Source organism: Exophiala oligosperma (genome assembly GCF_000835515.1).
Source record: "Exophiala oligosperma strain CBS 72588 unplaced genomic scaffold supercont1.5, whole genome shotgun sequence".
NCBI classification, from domain to species: domain Eukaryota; kingdom Fungi; phylum Ascomycota; class Eurotiomycetes; order Chaetothyriales; family Herpotrichiellaceae; genus Exophiala; species Exophiala oligosperma.
In genome coordinates, this window is record NW_015622822.1 from 1,994,574 (window position 1) to 2,017,501 (window position 22,928).

A 22,928-nucleotide genomic window follows, 5' to 3' on the forward strand; every position below is an offset into this window, starting at 1 on the left:
GGGGCACACCAACGAGCAAGGATCGGGTAGGGGAAGGGTGAGTGGGAGCATGCATGGGGGGAAGAGGAGGGCACCGAACAGAGACAAAAAGACGCTCTCGGGTTCTGAAGTGGCCAATTAGTGGGGGTTCGGTTGATTCCTCGGCCAAACAGATTTTCCGTTCCGGAACAGGGGAAGGGCACTCGAGGCCAGCCTCTTCGGCGGGGCCCTGTTCATTGTTCTTCTCTTCCTACCCAATATCCACCATCTCACTTGCTTCCAAAAAAATCTTTCGAGGCCTGGTCTTTTCGCTATAGCCGAACCCAGACATCGGGTCCCTAGTCTGAATGAACTGCTCTGCCGGGATCCATGAGATGTGGCTCTCCCATCTGGGTTGGTTGGTGGACATGGCCGTTGGCGTTCAGAATGACATAGCATGATGTCCCCCAGGCTAATGGCACACCATCTTGCAGTTTCGAACGCGCTATTTGCTCTTCACCATCTTTCAATCTGTCTCCCACTCCAGTTTTCTTCTCGTTTTCTTCGACATCTCTTTGCCTCGTTGCCTATCCAAGCCCCAGGTGCAAGCATTTCGTCGGCTTATACAAAGCTACTACTGACCTCCTTTCGTCCTGCCGCCACCTCCCTGCCCGACCCAAAGTCGTTCCCGCTGCAACTTGCTCTGACATCCGATCCATATCCACCCTCGGGCCTGCGCACCAGTCTCGCTTTTTCTTGCCGCTGTGGAATGGGCTCCTGTCGCGGCCTATTCATCCGTCGCGGCTAACTCATGCAGGCCGACATGAACCCTTGACCGACTCTTCGCATCAGGACGTTGGAAATATCCAGGATTTCTCTTTGCAGTCCTGCCAATCGCAGTGGTAATGCAAGACGACAAACGAGGGGAATCCTCAAAGCGACAGCCACCGCGACTGCCGGTCATTGCACCCAAGGATGATCGCTCATCCTCGGCTAGCTCGAGTCGCAGTGGTCAATTAGGTCCGACCGTCCCTCCGCGTGCACGATTACCACCCCGATCCCGAACTGGATGCTGGACATGCCGCACGCGCAAGGTCAAATGTGACGAACGACGTCCAGAGTGTGGCCAATGTAGTCGATTAGGTCATACTTGCGACTATAGTCCGCGCCTGGCATTTCGAGATGACACTGCTCGAGTGCGAGAGCGGATGCAGGATATCACCGTGGTTACAAACACAATATGGGACTGTAAGTCTTCTATATCGCGGCACAAAAAGCGCTTGCTGACTTCTATGCAGCCAACTCGCCCGCAAGGACGGACACCAGCGCCGGGTCTGTTCAGATAGATGATCTACCACCTTTTGCGACATTAACGACGGACGAAGACCGAGAGAAAAAGGCGGAACGCTCCAGCCCGGGCACATACAACGTGGTTGTCAATCAGGATAGTTTCCAGCACCTACCCGAGTACAGCGATGAACCCAGCATCAAGAGAGAATCAGTTGTGCCTTTGCGCCGAGCATCAATTGCAGCAACCCATGTGAACAATTCTGGGAGAGACGTAGTAGTTGAAGGTATCCCACTAGCAGGAGACCCCAACATCGTCGTATTACCGAGATTCGAGGACATGGCCCGACGCAACACGTTCAGTTCGTCCAAGGACTTGCGCTCGCCGCTTTCTCCTTTTGCAAGGCATCAATTCATCAAAAAGGAGGACTCCGACGAGATTGCCATCGTGGACGAACCGATGTCGATGTTGGAAGATGGATTCGACTCTCAGGAAGAGCAATACTCTCAACAATTTCGGCATGTGGTCTGGAAACAACTTGTGCCTGCAGAACTTGATCAGGCGGATGGAATGATGCGATCGAGTGTTGGACTTTTGGAGACGGCTGCGCGCGTATTTCCACCGGTATTTTTTCATCCGCAATCGCTGGGTGGCAACTTCGCTAATATTGGTCTGCAGCTACAACATGCTATGATGGCCGTTGCTGCGCTGAGTCTAGCTGCGACAGACAGCACCTCTAGGCTGGATGCACTACAGCACTATCAACAGGCTCTACCCGCGCTCCAAAGTGTATTGAAGGGTCCGGATGATCTATCCTCGGATGGTGCCTTCTTGACCCATTTTTTGTTGTTGGTCTACGAGGTGAGTGCGATTGGTTTCGGCCTTGAGCACCGTACTGACGCCCAAGATAGATCGCCGCCGCAGAAGCCGGCGGATCCAATTTATGGTCTCAGCACTTATCGACCCTCCTACGGATTGCCCTACTTCGTCGCGATGTTTTTGGCGGCGAAAGATACCCTTTTGTTATTTGGTGGATATGTAACATTGACCTGGATGCACTTTTCAGTGGAGCTGGAAGAGGCGAATTTGTTGGATACATGCTTCAACACGACAATATTCCGGGACCCAGCTTTCATCTACACCCCCTGGGCGTGGATGGATCAAGCGTTGTTTACAGCGGAGAACTGGAGTCTTTACCGAGTATCTTGCAACTCGATTATGAAGTCACTATATTGGCTGTTCGGCTGGCCCTGCTCGCGAGCGAATTCCGCAATGACACTACATTTGCGACGGCCAATTACCTACACCGGGCGCAAGCGGTCCAAATTCGTCAAGGTCGAACCTTTGAACTCCAGGAGTCTTTGCGGCAATTATGGCTCAACCCAGCGGTTTCAATGATTGGACAAATGAGTCATAGCCTTCCAGAACGATCGCGCCAACTTTACGAACACGCCGCGGCACTGTATCGTGCATGTATTCTCTTTTCACACACTTCAATGTGGCCTGGCCAAAGACTCGACACATCGCCGGACTATGACACGGAAATTGCAGTGGCGTCCAATCAAATCCTACAGATGACCATGAAAGCACATGCTGAGAACCGATATCATTGTCGATACCTGGTGTTTCCTGTCTTCATGGCAGGGTTCTGTAGCACCGACGGAGCTCAACGCATGCAAGCACTAGATTTGATCCGTGGGATGGAAAAGCACAGTATCGGGCGCAACACTACCATGACACGAAGGGCACTAGCTGCAGTGTACGAGAAACAAAACGAACGCTTTATGAATACGGGACAAAGTCTTGATATCGACTGGATGCAAGTCATGGCCGAGAGGGACCTTTTTGTCATTAATTTTGGTCTATGAATTCGCTGTGTGTGTCACAGTGTGTGGCTACGATATATGTGATGTGATATACGGCTGTTTAACCTGTCTATAATCTTTTCATTTTGTTTTCTCTTCGATTCATGATTCCCCCGGCCCGGAGGAGGATATACCAAGGGTGCAGCAAAGGGTCACCTAAAATTGGGCACAGCGTACAAAGAATTATGGATTTGGGTTTGGATATGAGGATGTGCTGTTGATTGGAGAGGGGAGAGAGATAGCCTACCAGTGCCTAAGTATATGAGTGAGAGGAACAATGAAGAAGCTGGTGAATAAGGAGAATATTTTACAAATTAAGCAAGTGTATTGATCTCTATAGGACTTTGAAGATCTGATTTTGGGTTCTTCACGTTTTACCATTGAAGACACTTTTGAGCGTGTGCCTGAAGCATGTGTCGAAATACAAAAGGCGAAGCCCGACGAAAATGCCACGAGGCAATAATCAGGGTCTTGATTTTCGGGGTTTTGCTACGGAGGACAGTATCCGAGAGACCAACAAAAAAAAGGAAACTTTCTCTCGAAGTCCTCGATAGAGAAAGGTTTTGGGAATCTTGTGTGTTTGTTGAGTTCGGAACTCGGAAATCATTCGATTCCTAATTCCTAGGTAGGTTACCTCAGGAACCTGACGCAGCTGTAGTCAATAGCAATCAATTGCGACAGTTGCCCCTGCCACTACTCCTAATAAATACCTAGCTACCGGGGGGGGAGGCGGGGAGGGGGGTTGTTTTTGTTCAGCTGGACTAGGGTTGCCTGGTATCGGTACCTAATCTATCCCCTTGACCGGATAAATCTTGCGGCACTTACTCTGGTCCATGACTGACTGAAGGTCTTTTTTTTCCTTTTTTCAACTTTGTTGGGCACAAAGAAAAGATTCCGTATAGCCGATGAGTATTGGTTATTGCAAATTGGTTAGTGACTAACTGACGTGGTCGTCCTTGATCGGATCAGTTTTCTTTTCGTGGTGTTTGTTAGTCTGTCGATCTGTTGAGTATCTTGCACGATACTGTTTTGTGAGAGTACAGTACGTACCCTGTAGCCCATTCGAGACTCGTCAGGAATGTCCTTATGGAGCAACTAGAAAAAAAAAGGGCTTGATGATGATGATGATGATAACATGATCCAATATCTAAACTGTTGGGTCGTAGGTAGGCTCGTGTCAGTAACCGGGAGTACCTCGCCAGCGTGGGATTTCGTCTCGCTTTCTTCGTCAAGTGGGTCACTATCCACATACGGAAATGTACAGTACGGGTACATATTAAGGTACTGTCTGTAGGCAGGTATGCTATTGTAGGTACTGTAGGTAGGTTAGAACTTGTGTGGACTGGGTAAGTGGGGGAAGAGACAGAGCCACGTTTCGGGGTTGCCGATTTCAAGTCGAATCTTATTTGAACGGAATAAATGGAGTAGGTATTGTATGTATCTACGGAGCACGAACAATCATTGGGGGGCTCTGTGTGCTCCTCGTATCGGACAAACATCTGGGTACGGATATGGAGTAAAAAGGGGATCTGACATTTTTTTCAAATTTTACGAGCTACTCGTGAGATGGGCGGAGTTCGGAATACGGAAAGTATTAATATTTCAAAGCACGGACTAAATATTTGTATGAGCGAGAAAAAAAAGGAGAGAGATCGACACGCCTCTCCCGCTCGCTGCGCCACACACACACAATGCAATGGCCCGAACTGCTCTATCAAAAAACACTCTCCCCAGACTAAAGGGGTTCTGCTCGTACATACCAACCAAAGGAATCTTCCCTGCTCAACCCAAAAAATACCACCTCCCTTGGTAGTGATAAGTATCGAAGAGTGACTAGCAATGATCTCATATTATTCGACTTTGCCGTATGGACTTAAGTCCATACTCCGATACCTGACTCAGTGGTACTGTAACTACCTACTTGTAGGTATCTAGTACATGCACCCATCGTACCACTTTAACTTTTAACTTTTTTTTCTAGCGCGAGTGGCTGAACTCTCGACTTGTTCTTTTGGTTTATTGTGTAACAAATGAGTAGTAAGTCACGCACAATGCACATATCGTGGAATTATATTCCCTATATGGACGTCTTGATGTTCTACACTCTAATCCTTCACTTCTTACGGAGTAAATCTTTCAGTCTAGTCTTCTACAGACTCTGAGAAACCACTCCGTAATTGGTTGTTGACCTCCAATTACTCTCAAAGTAACACGTCCCTCAAACCCCTTCCCTACAAAGTACAACCTTTTGGTCGAGTTTTCCTGTCTCTATCAAAGAGTGTTCCGACATCCTTGTGGGAAGCACTTTTCGCAACTCTCAAGACACGTTGGGTCTCTGGAACAAAAGCCTGTGCCGGTAGGGTATGACTTTCTACTAGTCAGTCTTCCCACAGCGACCGGTACCTAGGTACTACCTAACAAGTGTAGCGGGTGGCTTCGGCGGCCTTCTTGACAACATGAGTTACAAGGGCTTTGAATTACCCCCTTGGTTTCGATAAGAACTCTTCACAGGTGATCCATGTAAGTGCTTCGCTGCCATGTTTGGGCGCGAGGCTGGGGTATTGGGGGTCGGTGGATTCATTTTGTGCAGAAGGAGGCTCAATGTGGATCCCAGATGACTACTCCCGCTCTACATACGGATGTATCCCCAAGAACATGTAAATACCTTGACAACACATGGAGATTATGCTGTGGTGCAGTGGATATAGGTTTGAATAATACAAATCATGAACAACCGTAATCTGACCGTCTTTCTACGAATTCCTACCTAGTACGGAGTACTACGGTAGTTCAATACGGAGTACAGCTCCGCAATAAGCAAATTGCTACTTGTGAAAATCTTTAACTCCACCCTACACAAATGGACGGTGGAGCATACGACTTTATACGCCAAGTTATTCCCTGCTCGCTCATGGGCCTGCGTTGCGCATCTTGAGTTACAAGTACTGAACAACCTTGACGACTCGAACCCGTGGCAGGACATCGCTGGTTGAACCACGATCATGTCCAGATCATGGCTGATTACACTTACAGGAAGCCATTGCTCCTCGCATTGGCCGGCGCTACAGTTCTGTCGGTAGCTTTTTATGCATATACCTACAACTCCAACCCACGCCTCGAACCGACCCAGTCGCAGACCCTACATCGCAGCAACGCCGTCCGTCGACCCCGACACCGACGTCGCTGGCGTGCCGGTTTTGCACCCAGACCCCTCCACCACGATCCCGCCCAACGGGCTGTTGATGACCTAGGACGCCGCAATCAACTCGGTGAAGGCTATGGAGAGTATCGCAATAGCTGGTTCTTCTCAGAAACCTCGGAGAATGAAGGGATCAATTTGGTTTTGCTGCCATGCAATCTACAAACTATCCAAGAGTATCTGGTGCAACATTCCCCCGAGCCTCTATCATCATACCAACAAGGCTGCCTGAGACTGCATGTCCACGGCATCTTCACCCAAAACTTTCTCCGCGAAGAATTTCCAGAAGGATACATCATAGGAGAAGATGCCTACATTGTCGCACAGAGCCTCGAGCTCCTGGGAGTGAATGAAGAAATCGTTCATGAGGTCGTCAAGGCTTTCGACGCGGGGAAATTTCAGCTGGCGGAGGATTGGAATCCACTGGAGGCACCACCAAACGGCCCAAACTATGACACGGTGCAATCTGAGGAGCCAACCGAGGACATGGCCCCACGCGATGCTCTGCAGGCGCTACGGAATCCAGCGGGAGACGACGATATGGATAGTGAAGTTTCGTTTGGCAACAACGATGACGATGCCGAGGGCAGTCAAAATATGCTGGACCTGCTATATCATATTGCCGGAGAGCAGGCACGGAGAGAGGGCTACATCCACCGCGGTGTCGAGTGCAACAACTGCGGCACGCACCCCATACAAGGCATCCGTTACCATTGTGCGAACTGCTTCGACTTCGACCTGTGCGAAAGCTGCGAGGCTGGCTCTGCCCATACCAGCAGCCATGTCTTCTTCAAGATACGTATCCCCGCGCCATCGAGGGGAGACATCAAGCAGGTGATGCCATCTTGGTATCCAGGAGATCCCAATGCGTTTCCCACTTCTCTTCCCAAGAACGTCTCCAAGCCCCTTTTGGAGCAGACGAAGATGGATCGTACGGAGATGGATGCACTCTACGAGCAGTTCAAATGCCTCGCGGGACGCTTCTGGCCTGCCGACCCAACTGGTCTGGGATATGCAATCGACCGGAAAGGCTTTGATTCGTATTTCATTCCTTCTTCTGCTGATAGACCGTCCGCCGCGAATCTCATCTACGATCGCATCTTTGCATTCTACGATACTGACCACAATGAACTCATCGGGTTCGAGGAATACATACAAGGCCTGGCTCGTCTCCAGAAGAAGTCACGCTACGCCAGATTGGAACGTATCTTCGAGGGTTACGACCTTGATGCAGACGGCTACGTGGACAGAAAAGATTTTCTCCGCATGTTTCGTGCATATTACGCCCTGAGTAAAGAGCTGAGTCGCGAAATGTTTAACGCACAAAAGGACTATGGTCTCAACGAAGAGGAAGAGCACGAGGTCGTTCACGGTAGCCGCCCAATCAGTGCTGCTTTCGGTGGTAGTACGCTCAATGGTCACGCTTCGAGAGCGGGGCAGGACAAGGAGCAAAGACCTACTGGAGATCTTGAGTTGTCCAACGGGCCCAGTGGTGTTCTTCAGCTTGAGACTGGGATGCAAGGGGATCGTCTCCGTGCCATCGGAAACCTGGCCATCGGCAATAGGACACGAGGTCACCCCTTTAGGTCATTCAGGTCTAGCCAACCAGAAGACGAGCCTGTTATGCTTCTGCCAGGTGACGAAAACTTCATACGCTCTGGAATGGAGGATGTGGACGAGAACTCGGAAGCAGAATTCAGTGGCCCGGACCCGCCTTTACAGACTTACGGTTGGCCACCTCCCTTGACGCCAACCGCAGAAGATGTCGCCGTAGCATTGGGACGCGAAGTAGCCCTGGAGGAGATCACCGATTCTCTGGACAGGACAAGAGTGCTCTATGCTCAATCTGAACGTCTCGATAACCAAGCCGACCGTGCGGAACAATCTATACGCACAAAAGCGATTCAGGATCGATGGCGACGCAGGCAGTTTTACCTAGATGAGGAAGAAGGAATGACAAAGCCTCATGGATACACCGAACCAGACAGCTCTGATGATGAAGGTCTGCCGTCGGCCCTGAAGAAAAGCAGCGGTGAAGGCTCGACAAGTCCCAGAAGGCAGTCTGTACGATCTCGGTCGTCTTCCAAGGTGCGCTTCGATGATAGTGCCATCGATACAGATTACGAAACACGATCGAACGCCTCCTCCAGGAGCATCCCCGTCAATGAGCGATGGGGCAGTTATGAGCTTGGGCAAGCGGAAGCTGATATTGGTAAAGATATCCTTTATCAAGCTGTACAACAGGGGTTCAATGAGCTACTAGATCCCCTCTTCAAGGAGAAAGAAGACCAATGGTTGGAAGCTTGCCATACAAGACTGAATCGCCATGCGTTCGCGAAGGAGAGGTACGAGTACAAGAAGACCCTCGAAGCCGCTGCAGATGAACGACTGGATGAAGCACTGCAAGAGGCTGATCGACTCCGAACTGAAGAGCTGTTCAAAGACGCATCTGCGACGAAAGCTGATGAGATCACAAATGACACAGCAAGACCTGCCTCGAGTGTGATCCCCGAAATCCGCACCACTGCTGTCCACGATCCCGACGATCATATAGAGTTGATGTTTGGGAATCGTTTACCGAAACAAAACAACGTGCCAAATGGATCGGATCAGGAGTCGCGCTCGGAACTGTCCTATCATGACCCGACTCTCCCACAATTTCGCCCGAGTTCCGAATTCCCGCAGTCGTCTCCCGTCCCAGAGTCAGAACCCAATCCTTTCGCTGGCGATCCTGTCCGAGCAAGGGCACTGTACGACCTCTGGTGCCATCATGACGAGATTGATGCCGAAGCAGAAGAGCGAGGCGGCCCAGCAAAACTCAGCTTTGAAGAACTGCGACGGAGAATGGTTCCTGAAGATGCGATTAGCAAGGCACTGGGCATCAAAGGCAAGACCATAGATGACGATGAGCCAGAAGGATGGGAAAGTAGTGCTGATCTTGGAAAGTTGGCATTCATCGGCACATGGTTGGAAATGGCGAGCTTCTAGGCGAAGCCATTGCCGCAAATTGTGGAGGCGGATGAAGGTTGGCTTTGGGAAGGCCCTGCCGCGCCAATGCAAGTAATGGGGCTCGTTTGAAACCCGGGGGTTCGGTACAGGCACTGCCTTCGGGTCGGCGTGGGTCGAGAAGTACAAGCATGTTACTGTATCAATTTACGAGGTCATGACAATAAAAGCGATACCCTTGGCAAGAATGCGATGTTGCATCAGGCGACGGCAAGGGAATATTGATTCATCATTATGTATATCAGCTTGGGGGGCAATGGGTGGAATATGGTGTTGTATCACTACTGGAAGCTGGTTGCTTCCATTAATGCGATAGGCAGATCCATCTCCGAAAACTGTCATTGTTATCTCGTTCTTTGTAGATTCTGCCTCTGCCATAAGGGCAATATTGCCTTTGTGGTGAGCTACAATGCCACCACCTTCTCATCTCATGCTTTCTATTATCACCGAGTGTTGAGACTGGAAAAGGGCAAGTGAGCCGAAGGGTTCATAGAGAGAGGTTGACGACTTCGGCAACTGTCATTTAGAAGTCGACCCTTCTCTTCGATCTTCATCGTAGTATTTCTTTCATCCCATCTCGGCCGATGATCCATGCTCCGTCATTGGAGGTAAGTCTGGCTAATGTATTTGGTGAGGTGGTACGCAGTAGTTCAATTTCCCACCGAAGATGCCCCCCGGTCTACGACTGTATATTTCAAATGGTTACGTCGAACTTCAACCCTCAATTTTTATACGACCGCGCGAGACCAGACCAATCTCATTTCGCGGTCTCGTCATGTTCGGGGAGTGATGGTGAGTGCACGTCGACCATGACAATATTCGGAAGGCGCGCGTGAGCGAACATGTGCAATCCCACCGGACGTGGTCGCGAGATGTGACTGGCCCGAGGTGGATGATTGCTCGAAAACCGAGCCCGAGCCTCCTTCTCTTTGCTATGCCAGAGGAGCTATACGTGACCCTTCAAATCCTGGTGACCTTTTACCCAGGTATGTTATTGTATATATTCTACAACATCACACGCCTTTTGGACCTCGTGGGGTTCTCACACAATGGCCTCGCTCACCCACAAATTCCTCCCATTCCGCCATCCTCGCCCTGTGAAGCGCAAGGGATGGTCGACCAGCGTCAACCATGGTCACCGTGCGGTCGTGGGTATCTGCACCTGTGGCAAACATCACCCCAGGCAGATGTCTCTGTGTTTGGTCTTGCCACGACATCGATTCGGGTCAAGTCGGTTCAACACCATCGTATTACTCTTTCTGCGATTGTTTTACCACGCAGGGTCGTTCGAGATGGCACCGGCGGCGGCGACCACGTTCGAGGTGCCGAAACTGTCCAGCACCTCGTCGGTAATGGAAGTCTCCGACACGACAGAGTCTGAAAAGACACCGATCGTTCATCGCGGGGGGGTGCCCGAACTTCTCAACTCGTATCGAAAGTTGTCCACGCAAGAATGGCTCCGACGTTTGTCGAACCTCCCCGAAAATCTCGCCGACTGGAAGGTCTGCTCGATCACCTGGATCAAGGCCCTCGCGTCACCCTTCTCGCACGAGTTTTTACAGTTCGTCGTGCAGGACGTCCGAAGCGGTCGACGTACCCGACTCGCCGCAGGGCGCGAAGAGGACGGAGATTGGGTCCTCGTCGGGTGGGATTGGGCTTCGGGAGAGACACCGTCGGACCACTACAAGCTCCCTTTACCTCTGTTGAGCCTGGAGTTCGACGACCGTCGGACGAGGCCGAGCATGTTCGAGTTGGCCGGTGTCCTCGCCGCCACGACACGACGGCGGCCTCATTATAGGTTTCGACGAGAAATGTGTTGGTGGTACGCCGAGACGGTCTTGGACGAGATGAGTGCCAAACATGGAGGTTCCGTTACCGAATGGCGGTGGTCTAGGTATAGGTATTCCTTTGTCGTCAAGACGACCTTGATCCGGCGGAGCACACTTACACGGCACGCGGAGGCCTTCAAGGCTCGACTGGCCGCAGAGATGAGTTACTAAAGCCCTGAGAACTCGTGACACTCGATAACATGGTTGGACATGGTAGGAATTGCATTATGCTTTGGTGACCACCTGGACTTTAGACTCGCTTTGGTTTTGTTTTTTGACATGCAGAGGACTGTGTTTTGCAGCAGATAGATCAAGATACCGATCAACGACTTTATGAATGCATTATGACCCTTTTGCCTTTAATGCAATGCACCTTGCTTGTCTTTTACCTTCTACCTGGACGAATACAAGGCCCCCCTCACACACACACTCACACAAGGCTGAACCGCAGCCTCGTGAAACTGCGGCCCCCACCGAGGATCAGCCGGTTCCGCGTCATCCTCCTCGTCCTCCTCCCACCATCAACCACGAACGTTTAAATACGCAGCTGCGGAACCACCGATATCAGAATCCTCCTCCACCCTCTCCCTGTGTTTTTCCACCACCCCAAGTTGCGATAGTAGAGAGCTATACTCCTATCGCGCTTCCACTTTTCTCTTGTCTTCTCTTCTCTTCTCAACAAAGTTTCGCAATGTCCGGACCAGAAGTTCACCACCTTTTCCACGCCCCGATTGCCGACCACTCCTTCTCCTCGGACCGTCAGACGCTCGCGATAGCCAAGGAAAACAATGTCGAACTCTATCAAAAGTCGGGGTCGAGGTTCACGTTGAAGGACGAACTCAAGGGTCACGACAAGACCGTCACGGGCGTCGACATCGCACCCAACAGTGGCATGATTGTGACTTGTTCTCAAGGTGAGTTTGAGCACGAGAGCTTTTGAACAAGATTGAACTTGCGGGATCTTGTCATGGTTGCCACACCTTTTTTTTGTGTGGTGTTTTGATCTTCATTTCTGGGAGGGTTTGTTCTAGGAGAAGGAAAAGGTCTGGCTGACGCGAAAACCTGGACCAAAAACAGATCGAAATGCCTACGTGTGGGAACCTTCCCCCACCGGGTGGAAACCGACCCTCGTCCTCCTCCGGATCAACCGCGCGGCCACGTTCGTGCGCTGGTCCCCCTCGGAGAGGAAGTTCGCCGTCGGGTCCGGGGCGCGCCTGATCGCCGTGTGCTACTTTGAGGAGGAGAACGACTGGTGGGTCTCGAAGCACCTGAAGAAGCCGATCCGGAGCACGGTGACGACCCTGGCGTGGCACCCGAACAGCGTCCTGCTCGCCGCGGGCTCGACCGACTCCCACGCCCGCGTCTTCTCCGGGTTCGTCAAGGGCGTCGACGAACGCCCCGAGGCCAGCGCCTGGGGGGAGAGGCTCCCCTTCAACACCGTCTGCGGCGAGTACCTCAACGACTCGGCCGGCTGGGTCCACGCCGTGTCCTTCTCGCCCGGCGGCGACGCCCTCGCCTTCGCCGGCCACGACAGCAGCATCACGGTCGTGTACCCCGGCGGGCCGGACGCGCCGCCGCGCGCCATGCTGAGCATCCCGACCCAGACCCTGCCGTTCACGAGCCTCATCTGGAACGGCGAGGCCGAGATCATCGCTGCCGGTTACGACTGCGAGGCCTTCCGGTTCCGGGGGAGCGAGGCCGGTTGGGAGATGGTCGGCGGCGTCGAGGCAAAGACCCGTCCGAGTCTGGGGGCCGGCGCGAGGGAAGAGTCGGCCCTCCACATGTTCAAGCAGATGGACCTCAGGGGCAAGGTCAAGGACGACACTCGACTCAACACGACACACCAAAACACCATCAACACCGTCAGGGTGTTTGAAGGTTCGGCGGACGGGGTGAAGAAGTTCAGCACCAGTGGTGTCGACGGCAGACTTGTCATCTGGACCCTCTGAGTGAGACTCTCTCGGCCTCTCTCGGCGATGCTTTGTCGTGTGAGGACGGCCCCGGGAGGAGATGACGATGATGATCATTGATTCTGAAGCGAGAGAGCCTCGCGGGCACAACAGACATGGAAATTGAAACCCGAAGAGACAGAATGATGATTAAAAATGGCAACCATGAAAATTGAATTGTCATGATATAAACATGTTCTAGTGCACGTATTTCATTCGTACTACGGATTACTGTACTATTATCTTTTTTGTAATCCCAGAAAATCACCATCCATGTGAGTTTGGAACTCCTTCTTTTTCTATTGAGACCATAAAAGCAAAACAATTGCCGTAACTCGACAAACATGGTTGCGGCTTTTTTTTTGTGAATCTTTTATAGGCTTCGTGCTTGAAATTTGCATCGATGCATGGCTCCCTACATTCATCTGTTATTATTACCTGGGTAAACACCTAGGCCCTCGGTGACTTCACCAAGGCTCATGATCGAGCATCATCATTTCTTCGTCGTCGTCGTCGTCGTCATCGTACTCGTCCGCGTAGTGGTCATCACTACCGTGCGTCGTAGTATCGACGTGGGTCGTCGTGTCAGAGTCATGTTCTTCTGCTGCTACTGCTACTCCTTCTTCTTCGTGCCGCTCCTCAAAATCTTCCCTCTTGATTCCTTGGACGGTGGCGGACCTGTCGACGACCTCGACGACAGAGGAAGAAGAGGAGGAACGAGTGTCGGAGAGAGTCTCCGCATGATGTTTGCCGTTGCTTTGCATTCCGCCCTCCTCCATCATCGATGCGCCGGGCATGATGATGCCTGCGTCTTTGTGTCGGCCGCGGCGACCCGGGGTGTCGGTGTCGGTGACGGTGTCGGTGTGTTCGTCACTCGGCGTCGCTTCGGTATCGCCGTCTCCGTCCCCTTCTACTACTTCTCCAGCCTCAATGTCTATGCCCCTCATTCCCAATGCGAAATCGTCCTGTAGTCTCATCAACCACGCCCGGCGATCGGCCGTCTCCGTCTGACCGGTCGCGCAACTGTCTCTCGCCTGCACCAGGTGTTCGCGCAGATTGAGCAGCAACTTTCTCCGTTTCGCCTCGGCCGCGGCCTTGGGGTTCCGTTTCTGTGCGTCGTTCCGATCGTTCAACGACCGCGACACGCTCTCGGCCACGTCGAGGACCGGCTCGGGCAGACCGACCACCTTGGCCAAGGCCAGGCCGTAGAATCTTTTCTCCTCGTAGCCATCGGAGATCTGGTACCTCATCGTCATCTTGGACAGGTCGTCGCCAATGTCCACGGCGAGATGATGGTTGACCACGCCTGCCCGCTCGGCCAGGATCCTAGGCAGATCACGGAAATGCGTGACAAACCACACCAGCGCCTTGGACTCGACGAGGGCCTCGGCGATCGCGATCGCAATGGCCAATCCATCCGTCGTGCTCGTGCCACGGCCCAGCTCGTCGATGATGACGAGGCTTTGTTCGGAAATCGTACGTAGGATGAAGGCCATTTCGCGCATTTCACCCGAAAAGGAAGAAATGTTGGCTTCTATGCTATCGTCCGTCGAGGCACGGGCGAACAGGTTCCGTATGATGGGGAGACTCGCGGAGCTTGCAGGGACGAAGCTTCCCATCTGGGCCATGATGACCGCCAGTGCAATACTGCGGATATATGTGCTCTTTCCACTCATGTTGCAGCCTGTGATGATCTGGAAGCGAGTCTGCTGCGTGGCGTACACGTGGTTGGGGACGAAACGTTCAAGCTGGATCTTCTCCCTCAAAGGATGACGGCAGGCTTCGAGGCCGAGAGTGTCCGTTATCTCCGGACGAGTGTAGTTGTTTATGATGCTGAGTTGAGCAAGAGACGAGAGCATGTCGAGAAGTGCAATGGCTTCGGATATTTTAAAGAGCGGGTGAATCTCACAGCGGACGGTCCCGATGAGTTGTTGGACAGCGCCATCGCCAAGGTGTATGATATCAGCGTGAGCGTTGCGCATCTTTTGGTTCATTTTGACAAGGTCAAGAGTCTGGCATTCTATATACTTGGGTCGGCGAAATATGTTGATCAAGATTTCGGGAAGGTTTTGACTGAAGGAGTCGTCGCAGTTGATGCGTAGGAAATACTGGCGGGCTGTGTCGAATTTGAGATCACAGGAAGGGAGTTCGTGTGCGACTGTGATGGTTGATTGACTTTATCTGATGGATAGGAGATGCAAGCTTACCTTTCAGCTCCTCGACCATCCTGTAGACATCTTCATTGATTTCTTTGAACGTTTGGCGAGCCACGTCTAGCACGGAATCGACACCAGCCTAGCCTCGATCAGCAGCATAACGTAGAAAAAGACCAGTGTGCTCACGCGTATGGCATAGACTCGTTGATTACGTAGGTCTGTTGGCTTTGTTGAATAATGGACATCCTCATTGATAGTTTCCAAAATTATGTTCTCAACTTTTGCGTAGTTTTCCGAACTGCAAAGCTTCACATAGTCTTAGGTAATTGCTTTTAATTTCTGGCATGAAACCCGAACCTGGTAGATATTCGATAGTTCTTCGCAATTGCTGTTGCCTAGTGCTCGCCATATTGGCGCAATTGAGTCAACAAAGGTTTTCAGCATGAGCACATTGTTCACGGATTGTTCCGTATAGGTGGAATCGGGTTTCGTGGGCATCACCACAAGCTGGCAAAATTAGCATAGATCCGATAGCCGGAGGGCCCTGACTCTCACGGCCGCAAGGATACGATCACTATCCACGAAAGACCTCATGGCTATTGGGTATTAGTAAGGTCCATGGGCGTGCAAAGATGTCAATACCGTCACGAAGAGCAGATAGGGTGTGCTCTTGTTTCGACAACTGCTCAATAGCGTCTTGCCGTTTGTTGATTTTCTCGACGTCCGTCGAAGGTTGAAGAATGTTGGCTCTCAGAAAACGAGCGCCCATGGGAGTCAATGTATTGTTTAATAATCCAAGGAGGCACTCCCGAGATTTTGCATTTTGTGCGTTCTGGACGAGCTCGAGCGAGGCAATGGTAGATGGATCAATCATCATAGAACCCTCGGCAGTTTCGAACCTGACGCGTAACGACTTGCGAGCAAATATCTTCTGCAGTGCGTGCTCAGTGTATCTCATTGCCTGTAACGTCAGTTTAGCTGTAGGAATTCTGTTGTTGTCATTACATACTGCCGAGAAACAGCATGTTGCACAGTTGTTGCCTGTAAGCGCGATTTTCAAGGCGTCAAGATCATTTGGACAAGCCAGAAATTCAATATAATCATGACCAGCACTTTCAGACCAATGCTTTCTGTCTACATTGTGCATAGAAATGTCGTTTTCTTCAACGTCAAGGTTTTCAGATATGATAGAGACAAGTTTCGAGTCCGCGGCATTTGGCATGTAAAGAATTTCAGAAGGACCGTAGACTGAGATTTTGTGACATGTGCGTGCATATGTCTGTGTATCGGAAAATTGACAGAGAACAGCTTCACAGGTAGAGATATCGACAAAAGAAAGACCAACGACGGGAGAAATACCACGACATTCTGCGACTGCACATACAATTTCAGAGTTTGCATGGCCCATTGACGTCGATGCACGCCGGGATCGTGGTCTAGTGTTTGAGCCGCCAGTTGACCCACCTTGGGTTTTGCGAGTGAGGCGAGAAGTCGTTGACAATGCTCGAGACGCCCTCATCTTGAATAGATGAACCGAGTATAGCATGGCAAGGAACAAGGCAGTTCTAGAAGATTGCATGAAGCTGAAGCGCACAAGTACTTGCGGTGATTGTGTTTTGGGAAGGTCTGCCGACCTCCTTCTTCCCCGCACAAGGCTGTCAGGCTGCGAGGCATAAGTCCATATTTTTTTGTAGTCGGTTGTTCAGGTCTGCAGCATTGGTTATTCAACAACAACATATAACAGTTCCACTATTATGGCGACCGTTGTGCCCCCTCCAAGCAAGCGCCAAAAGCTTGCAGCCGTGGAGAAGGCAGAAAAGGCAGCTGAAGATGCTGCAATCCCAAAACACCTTGGCAGCGTGAGAGTACACTTCGTCGACCAGAGCACAGGCAAGTCAACGGGGCCTGTAGTCGCAGTGCCAGTCAAAGATGCCACCGTGAAGAATCTGGAGACGTTACTCAACACTCTCCAGGGGAATGTAAGAGTCTCACACAATATATACTGCGGACAGTGTGGTTCTGACATGTTATTCGTAGGATCCCAGTGAACGGCTACCATACCGGTTTTTCTTCCGCAACGACCGAGCCCCTACGGACAACGAATCGAACCTCCTTGACGTTCAGGATGATGTATATCACTCAGTCCTCAAACCAGGCTATAAGACCACCGAAGACAATATTATCCTCCAATTCATCCCCCAGGCAGTATTCCGAGTACGAGCAGTGACGCGATGTTCGGCCTCAATATCAGGGCATGGAGAGGCGATCCTCGCAACTGCGTTCTCACCCGAGACATCTTCAAGAATGGCCACAGGGAGCGGCGACAATACGGCTCGAATATGGGATTGTGACACAGGTACGCCCTTGCATACCCTAAAAGGACATACGAGTTGGGTTCTTGCAGTGTCGTGGTCGCCGGATGGCAAGATACTCGCAACAGGAAGCATGGACAATACCGTGCGGTTGTGGGATCCAAAGTCTGGAGAGGCCCTCGGTGGCCCACTGAAAGGGCATACAAAATGGATCACAAGTCTGACCTGGGAACCATACCACAACCAAACCCCAGGCAAGCCTCGTCTGGCGTCTGCTTCGAAAGACGGCACTGTTCGGATCTGGGATGTGCCGCTTCGACGTGTCGAACAAACACTCTCCGGACACAAAGGCTCTGTGACGTGCGTACGCTGGGGTGGGTTCAATCGCGTCTTCACGTCGTCGCAGGACAAGACTATCAAGATCTGGAACTCCAAGACCTGGAATTGTTTGCACACACTCTCCACGCATACACACTGGGTCAACCATCTGGCACTGTCCACCGACTTTGTTCTGAAAACGGCGTACCACGACCACACCGGCAAAGTGCCCGAGACCGTGGAGGAGAAGATCAAGAAAGCCAAGACCCGATTTGAAGACGCCGCCCGCCAGGAAGGGAAACTCGTCGAGAAACTTCTCTCCCCGTCCGACGATAACACCATCTTCCTCTGGGACCCCTCTGCTATTCCGGGTGACTCCAACGCCTCGGTCAAGCCGATTGCCAGACTACTGGGGCATCAGAAACAAGTCCTGCATGTATCATTCTCTCCGGACGGGTTGTACATAGCATCGGCGTCCTTTGACAACAGCGTCAAGTTGTGGAATGCGAGAGACGGGAAATTCATAACCACCCTACGCGGCCATGTTGGCGCCGTGTACATGGTTGCTTGGTCGAGCGATTCTAGACTACTCGCCAGTGCGTCCAAGGATACTACGGCCAAGGTGTGGGATGTGCGAGCCGGCAAGTTGAAAGAGGACCTGCCAGGCCACAAGGACGAGGTGTTTGCCCTCGACTGGAGTCAGGATGGCAAGTGCGTGGCCAGTGGTGGAAAGGACAAGGTGGTGAAGTTGTGGAAGCACTGATGCTTTTCCCGCAATCAGCAATATTTTTATTGGACGATGATGGGATGATGGGATGATGTTTCGTTCTTGCATCCTCCATACGAGTTTCAAGATACCCCTAATAACACGGCTTGGGATCTAAAAGGATGAGATCATTAATGACTGACGAGATGATAGAAGCTGCTGGCCAGAATCGTCGATATGTACGTTTGATTTTGTAACAGGATTTGTATATCTTCATTGGTACAAACAGCGACCCATCCTGCCCTCCTCTCGGGCTGTGATCACCACATTGCAAAACAAAAATCTCCGTGCCTTTTTTTTCTCCTTCTACGTTCTTTTACCGTCTAACGCGGCCTTGAATGGGTGGGTTGTAGACCAGTTTTCGGGTCTTGATTGGTGACCACTTGTATCGTTTGACCCATCCACTCAGTGCCAACAGAGCAACTCCGATGATCATAACCTTGACACCCATCTTCTTGCGGTCATCCATCTCGGGTTCGGCAGTCCAGTTCAAGAATTCAACCACATCTTTGGCCATCTGCGAGGTAGTGGCTGGTGTACCGTCTGGGTATTCAACAAGGCCATCATACAAGACACGAGCCATGGCAATACCAGTACCTGGGAAATATGGGTTGAAGTTCAATCCAGACTGCACGGTGGCACCGGCAGGCGGCTCCTCAGGATAACCGGTCAACAAGCTGAAGATGTAGTTGCAGCCACCATGTCGGGCCTTGACCATCAGAGATAGATCAGGAGGCAGAGCACCATTGTTGGCAGCACGTGCGGCTTCGTCGTTCTTGTAAGGTGATGGAAGATAGTCTGACAGTTTTCCCGGTCGCTTCTCGATTTCACCCTCATCATTGGGCTCCGTGTCGTATTCATTCTCCTCAGCTAGTGCCTTGGCTTCATCGACGGTCATAAACGTGCCGACCAGAGATCGATAGGGAATACGCTTGAGCGAGTGGCAAGCAGCGCAAACTTCTTGATAGACTTGGAATCCTCTTCGCAAACTGTAAAGAGTCAACATATGGGACTATGTTCCCCAGAAACCCTATTCCAATACTTACGCTGCATGGTCGAAGGTTTTATTCCATTTTGCGTGCTCCCATGGATATTGTGTCGGATGTAGTCTGAACCAGCTTGTTAGCCACCACAGCCATTAAAATCGAAATTTCGAGCTCACCCTTCCTCGGCGGGTGTCATTGCATAGGCATCTTGACCGAAAAGATGGTAGTACCATGCGATGGAGCCGATTGTAGCTGCTGTTGCGGCCGAGGCACCCGCTGTGATGTAGAAGGGCGAAGAAGACGCTTCGGAAGAGCTCGAGGACGCAGCACGCTAAAATCTGCCGTCAGTATTTGATCTCGAGAAATCGCTTTCTTCGTGTTCTGAAGGAGATTGTAGCCAACTAACAGTGGTTGTCCTGCGGACGACGGTTCGTGCAGCTGTCCTCAATGGAGCAGTGCGGATTGCCGACGTGGCCAGCATCGTGTCTGTTGGTCAGGCGCCGGCCCTCAACAGATGATGGACTTGTCGTACAATTGAGCGGAGTGGGTTGTGATGCCCGGTGGTGAAGCGGCAAAAGAGTGTGAGAAACGACGATGTGCGTGGTGTTGGAGGGTTGGAATTGAGAAGCTTTGAAGCTCTTTCCTGCGCATTATTCGCCGGCCATATGATTGGTTGCTTGACAAAAATACCCTAACCTCGATTGGGAGACACCCGGAGTCTTCCTCGATTACTTAATACGACTCGACAATCTGCGCAGTGTAGCGCAGTCTACCTTCGCACTTTCGTTACCTGAATGCAGACTACCCGTCTCATCTTCGTCGATCCCGGTGATGTCGCTGCATGCTCTGAAGGATGCTTCCTGGAATGACCAATTCAAGGACGTCAACCAGCGCAACATCAAGGTTCAGATCTTCATTTCCGTAGGCCTGGGCTTGAGCGCATTTCTCTCCTTCTGTGTATGCCATTGGCCTCTTTGAATGCTCTCTTATGCTAATATGTTTAGGTGCTCCGTCCGAAATGGACCAGTCTGTATCATGCCCGCAAAAAGCAGTCCGATGCTGCCTCTCGTCTACCGGACTTGCCGAAGACGCTGTTTGGATGGATTCCTGTCCTGTACAAGATCTCTCAAGAAGAGGTTCTCGCTTCGGCTGGTCTTGATGCCTACGCCTTTCTGTCTTTCTTCCGCTATGCTATCAAATACCTGTCTGTCACGCTCTTTTTCTCCCTCAGTGTCATCCTCCCAGTCAATTACCAATTCACGGGTCAACCACTCTTCCCCAATCCGATTAATGGGACCGAACCGGACAATGGGATCGATTCGGTGTTTGAAATAGACCCTAAGAAACCCAAGAAGGGTGTCATTGAAAAGGACAATAGTTATCTCTGGATGTATACTGTATTCGTCTACTTTTTCAGCTCTGTCGCCATATACCTTTTGATCCAAGAGACGAAGAATATCATTCGCATCCGGCAAGCATACCTAGGCACACAAGCTACGATCACCGACAGAACGCTCCGCTTGTCAGGCATCCCATCGGAGATGCGTTCAGAAGACGCTATCAAGTATTTCGTTGAGGATTTAGGCATTGGCAAAGTGGACAGTGTCATGCTGTGTCGCAACTGGCAGACTTTGGATGACCTTATGTCTCGGAGAATGAGATGTTTGCGTAAACTCGAGGAGTCATGGACAGTATATCTTGGACATCACCACTCTTTACGGCATTCGCGGGTTCGACATCAACAGCGTGATCGTTCAGGTGATGCCGAAGAATATGGTGCTCTGCTGTCTAGGTCCGAAATGGAGCATGCCCATGTCATGCCCGCTGATCGACCACGTCCGACTGTCAGTCTGAGATATGGGCCACTGAACATGTATAGGAAGAAGATCGACTCAATCGACCATTATGAGGAGAAGCTACGCATGCTAGATGAAAGGATACATGCGTTGAGGACGGCAGATTTCAAGCCAACGCCGCTTGCTTTTGTCACTATGGAATCAACCGCGGCTTGCCAGATGGCTATTCAGGCAATTCTGGACCCAAAACCTGGACAGCTTCTTGCAAGCCCGGCTCCGCCCCCAGCAGACGTCGTCTGGAAGAACACATATCTCTCCCGCAATCACCGCATGATTCGGTCCTGGGCTATCATGATCTTCATTGGACTACTCACAATTTTCTGGGCCGCTGCTGTTGCGCCCTTAGCTGGTTTGCTCAGTATTGAAGTCATTGATAAAGTACTGCCTGGACTTGCAGCGGCTTTGGAAGAGCACGAGATTATACGATCACTGGTCCAAACTGGTCTGCCGACGTTGCTTTTCTCTCTCCTTGCCTTGGCCGTGCCATATCTGTACGATTGGCTATCCAATCAGCAAGGCATGACCTCACAAGGGGATGTTGAGTTATCAGTCATCTCCAAGAACTTCTTCTTCACCTTCTTCAACCTGTTCATTGTCTTCACAATCTGGGGTTCGGCCACCAACTTTTACGAGTTTTGGCAGGGTCTGCGAGACATTTTGCGCGACACGGCGGGAATAGCATACGCCGTTGCCAAAGCCCTTGAACAATTGTCACCATTCTATGTCAACCTGATCATCCTTCAAGGCCTAGGACTTTTTCCTTTCAGGCTCCTAGAAGTCGGCTCGGTCGCCTTGTATCCATTCTATCTTATCGGCGCAAAGACCCCCCGCGACTACGCCGAACTAGCCAGACCGCCCATCTTCAGTTATGGTTTCTACTTGCCACAAACGATGTTGATATTCATCATTTGCATTGTCTATAGCGTTTTACCTTCTTCCTGGTTGATAACCTTGTTCGGGCTGGTTTATTTTTGCATCGGTGGCTTCATTCACAAGTACCAGCTGCTGTACGCAATGGAACATCGGCAACATTCGACCGGCCAGGCGTGGCCAATGATATGCAATCGCATCATTACCGGCCTGGTACTCTTTCAACTTGCAATGACTGCAACTTTGGCGCTCCGAGGCGCACTGACTGCCTCGTTGGTTTTAGCACCTATACTAGTCATCACTATCTGGTTTACGGTGTATTTCCAGCGCACCTATGTCCCATTGATGAAGTTCATTGCACTCCGAAGCATTGACCGACAAAGTTTCCTTGATCTTCCAACGCCTTCAGAAACTCCATGGGATAGAGACACCGACTATGGCCGGACTGTCGACACAGATCCTAATACTGGCCTCCGTTATATTAATCCACACTTGGTCCAACCCCTGGAGACTCTGTGGATCCGCAAGCCTGGCCATGGTCGTCCCCAATCGGATCAAGTCTGATACTTC

General features: G+C 51.2%; 8 protein-coding genes across 9 annotated transcripts; 6 read left to right on the plus strand and 2 right to left on the minus strand.

The window, feature by feature from the left end:
- Positions 1 to 863: 863 nt before the first annotated feature.
- PV06_06048 (uncharacterized protein) lies at positions 864 to 3,114 on the plus strand (the record flags this gene model as incomplete). Its single annotated transcript, XM_016407115.1, has 4 exons — positions 864 to 1,206; positions 1,257 to 1,870; positions 1,925 to 2,107; positions 2,158 to 3,114. The coding sequence occupies 4 exons, from the start codon at positions 864 to 866 to the stop codon at positions 3,112 to 3,114; spliced, it is 2,097 nt and encodes a 698-aa protein (XP_016262719.1).
- A 2,936-nt stretch (positions 3,115 to 6,050) lies between these two features.
- On the plus strand, positions 6,051 to 9,685 carry PV06_06049 (uncharacterized protein). The gene has a single exon (XM_016407116.1). It carries the CDS (start codon positions 6,125 to 6,127, stop codon positions 9,296 to 9,298), a length of 3,174 nt encoding a protein of 1,057 aa, XP_016262720.1. The 5' UTR covers positions 6,051 to 6,124; the 3' UTR covers positions 9,299 to 9,685.
- A 680-nt stretch (positions 9,686 to 10,365) lies between these two features.
- Positions 10,366 to 11,316, plus strand: PV06_06050 (uncharacterized protein; the record flags this gene model as incomplete). The annotated part of the gene is made up of 1 exon (XM_016407117.1): positions 10,366 to 11,316. One exon carries the CDS (start codon positions 10,366 to 10,368, stop codon positions 11,314 to 11,316), a length of 951 nt encoding a protein of 316 aa, XP_016262721.1.
- Positions 11,317 to 11,689: 373 nt separating this feature from the next.
- On the plus strand, positions 11,690 to 13,370 carry PV06_06051 (uncharacterized protein). Its single transcript, XM_016407118.1, has 2 exons — positions 11,690 to 12,059; positions 12,223 to 13,370. Exons 1-2 carry the CDS (start codon positions 11,837 to 11,839, stop codon positions 13,092 to 13,094), a joined length of 1,095 nt encoding a protein of 364 aa, XP_016262722.1. The 5' UTR covers positions 11,690 to 11,836; the 3' UTR covers positions 13,095 to 13,370.
- A 191-nt stretch (positions 13,371 to 13,561) lies between these two features.
- PV06_06052 (uncharacterized protein) lies at positions 13,562 to 16,769 on the minus strand (the record flags this gene model as incomplete). Its single annotated transcript, XM_016407119.1, has 6 exons — positions 13,562 to 15,252; positions 15,302 to 15,389; positions 15,437 to 15,556; positions 15,608 to 15,757; positions 15,806 to 15,846; positions 15,893 to 16,769. The coding sequence occupies 6 exons, from the start codon at positions 16,767 to 16,769 to the stop codon at positions 13,562 to 13,564; spliced, it is 2,967 nt and encodes a 988-aa protein (XP_016262723.1).
- A 206-nt stretch (positions 16,770 to 16,975) lies between these two features.
- PV06_06053 (uncharacterized protein) lies at positions 16,976 to 18,879 on the plus strand. Its single transcript, XM_016407120.1, has 2 exons — positions 16,976 to 17,229; positions 17,288 to 18,879. Exons 1-2 carry the CDS (start codon positions 17,005 to 17,007, stop codon positions 18,641 to 18,643), a joined length of 1,581 nt encoding a protein of 526 aa, XP_016262724.1. The 5' UTR covers positions 16,976 to 17,004; the 3' UTR covers positions 18,644 to 18,879.
- Positions 18,775 to 20,232, minus strand: PV06_06054. 2 transcript variants are annotated; one of them, XM_016407121.1, is made up of 4 exons: positions 20,039 to 20,232; positions 19,809 to 19,963; positions 19,693 to 19,755; positions 18,775 to 19,635 (listed from the first exon to the last, which is right to left on the minus strand). In XM_016407121.1, exons 1-4 carry the CDS (start codon positions 20,111 to 20,113, stop codon positions 18,963 to 18,965), a joined length of 966 nt encoding a protein of 321 aa, XP_016262725.1. In that variant the 5' UTR covers positions 20,114 to 20,232; the 3' UTR covers positions 18,775 to 18,962. The 2 variants fall into 2 exon arrangements, with proteins under 2 accessions (XP_016262725.1, XP_016262726.1); XM_016407122.1 differs by having other exon boundaries at positions 19,809 to 20,232.
- A 231-nt stretch (positions 20,233 to 20,463) lies between these two features.
- PV06_06055 (uncharacterized protein) lies at positions 20,464 to 22,922 on the plus strand (the record flags this gene model as incomplete). The annotated part of the gene is made up of 2 exons (XM_016407123.1): positions 20,464 to 20,589; positions 20,637 to 22,922. 2 exons carry the CDS (start codon positions 20,464 to 20,466, stop codon positions 22,920 to 22,922), a joined length of 2,412 nt encoding a protein of 803 aa, XP_016262727.1.
- Between the last annotated feature and the right edge of the window lie 6 nt (positions 22,923 to 22,928).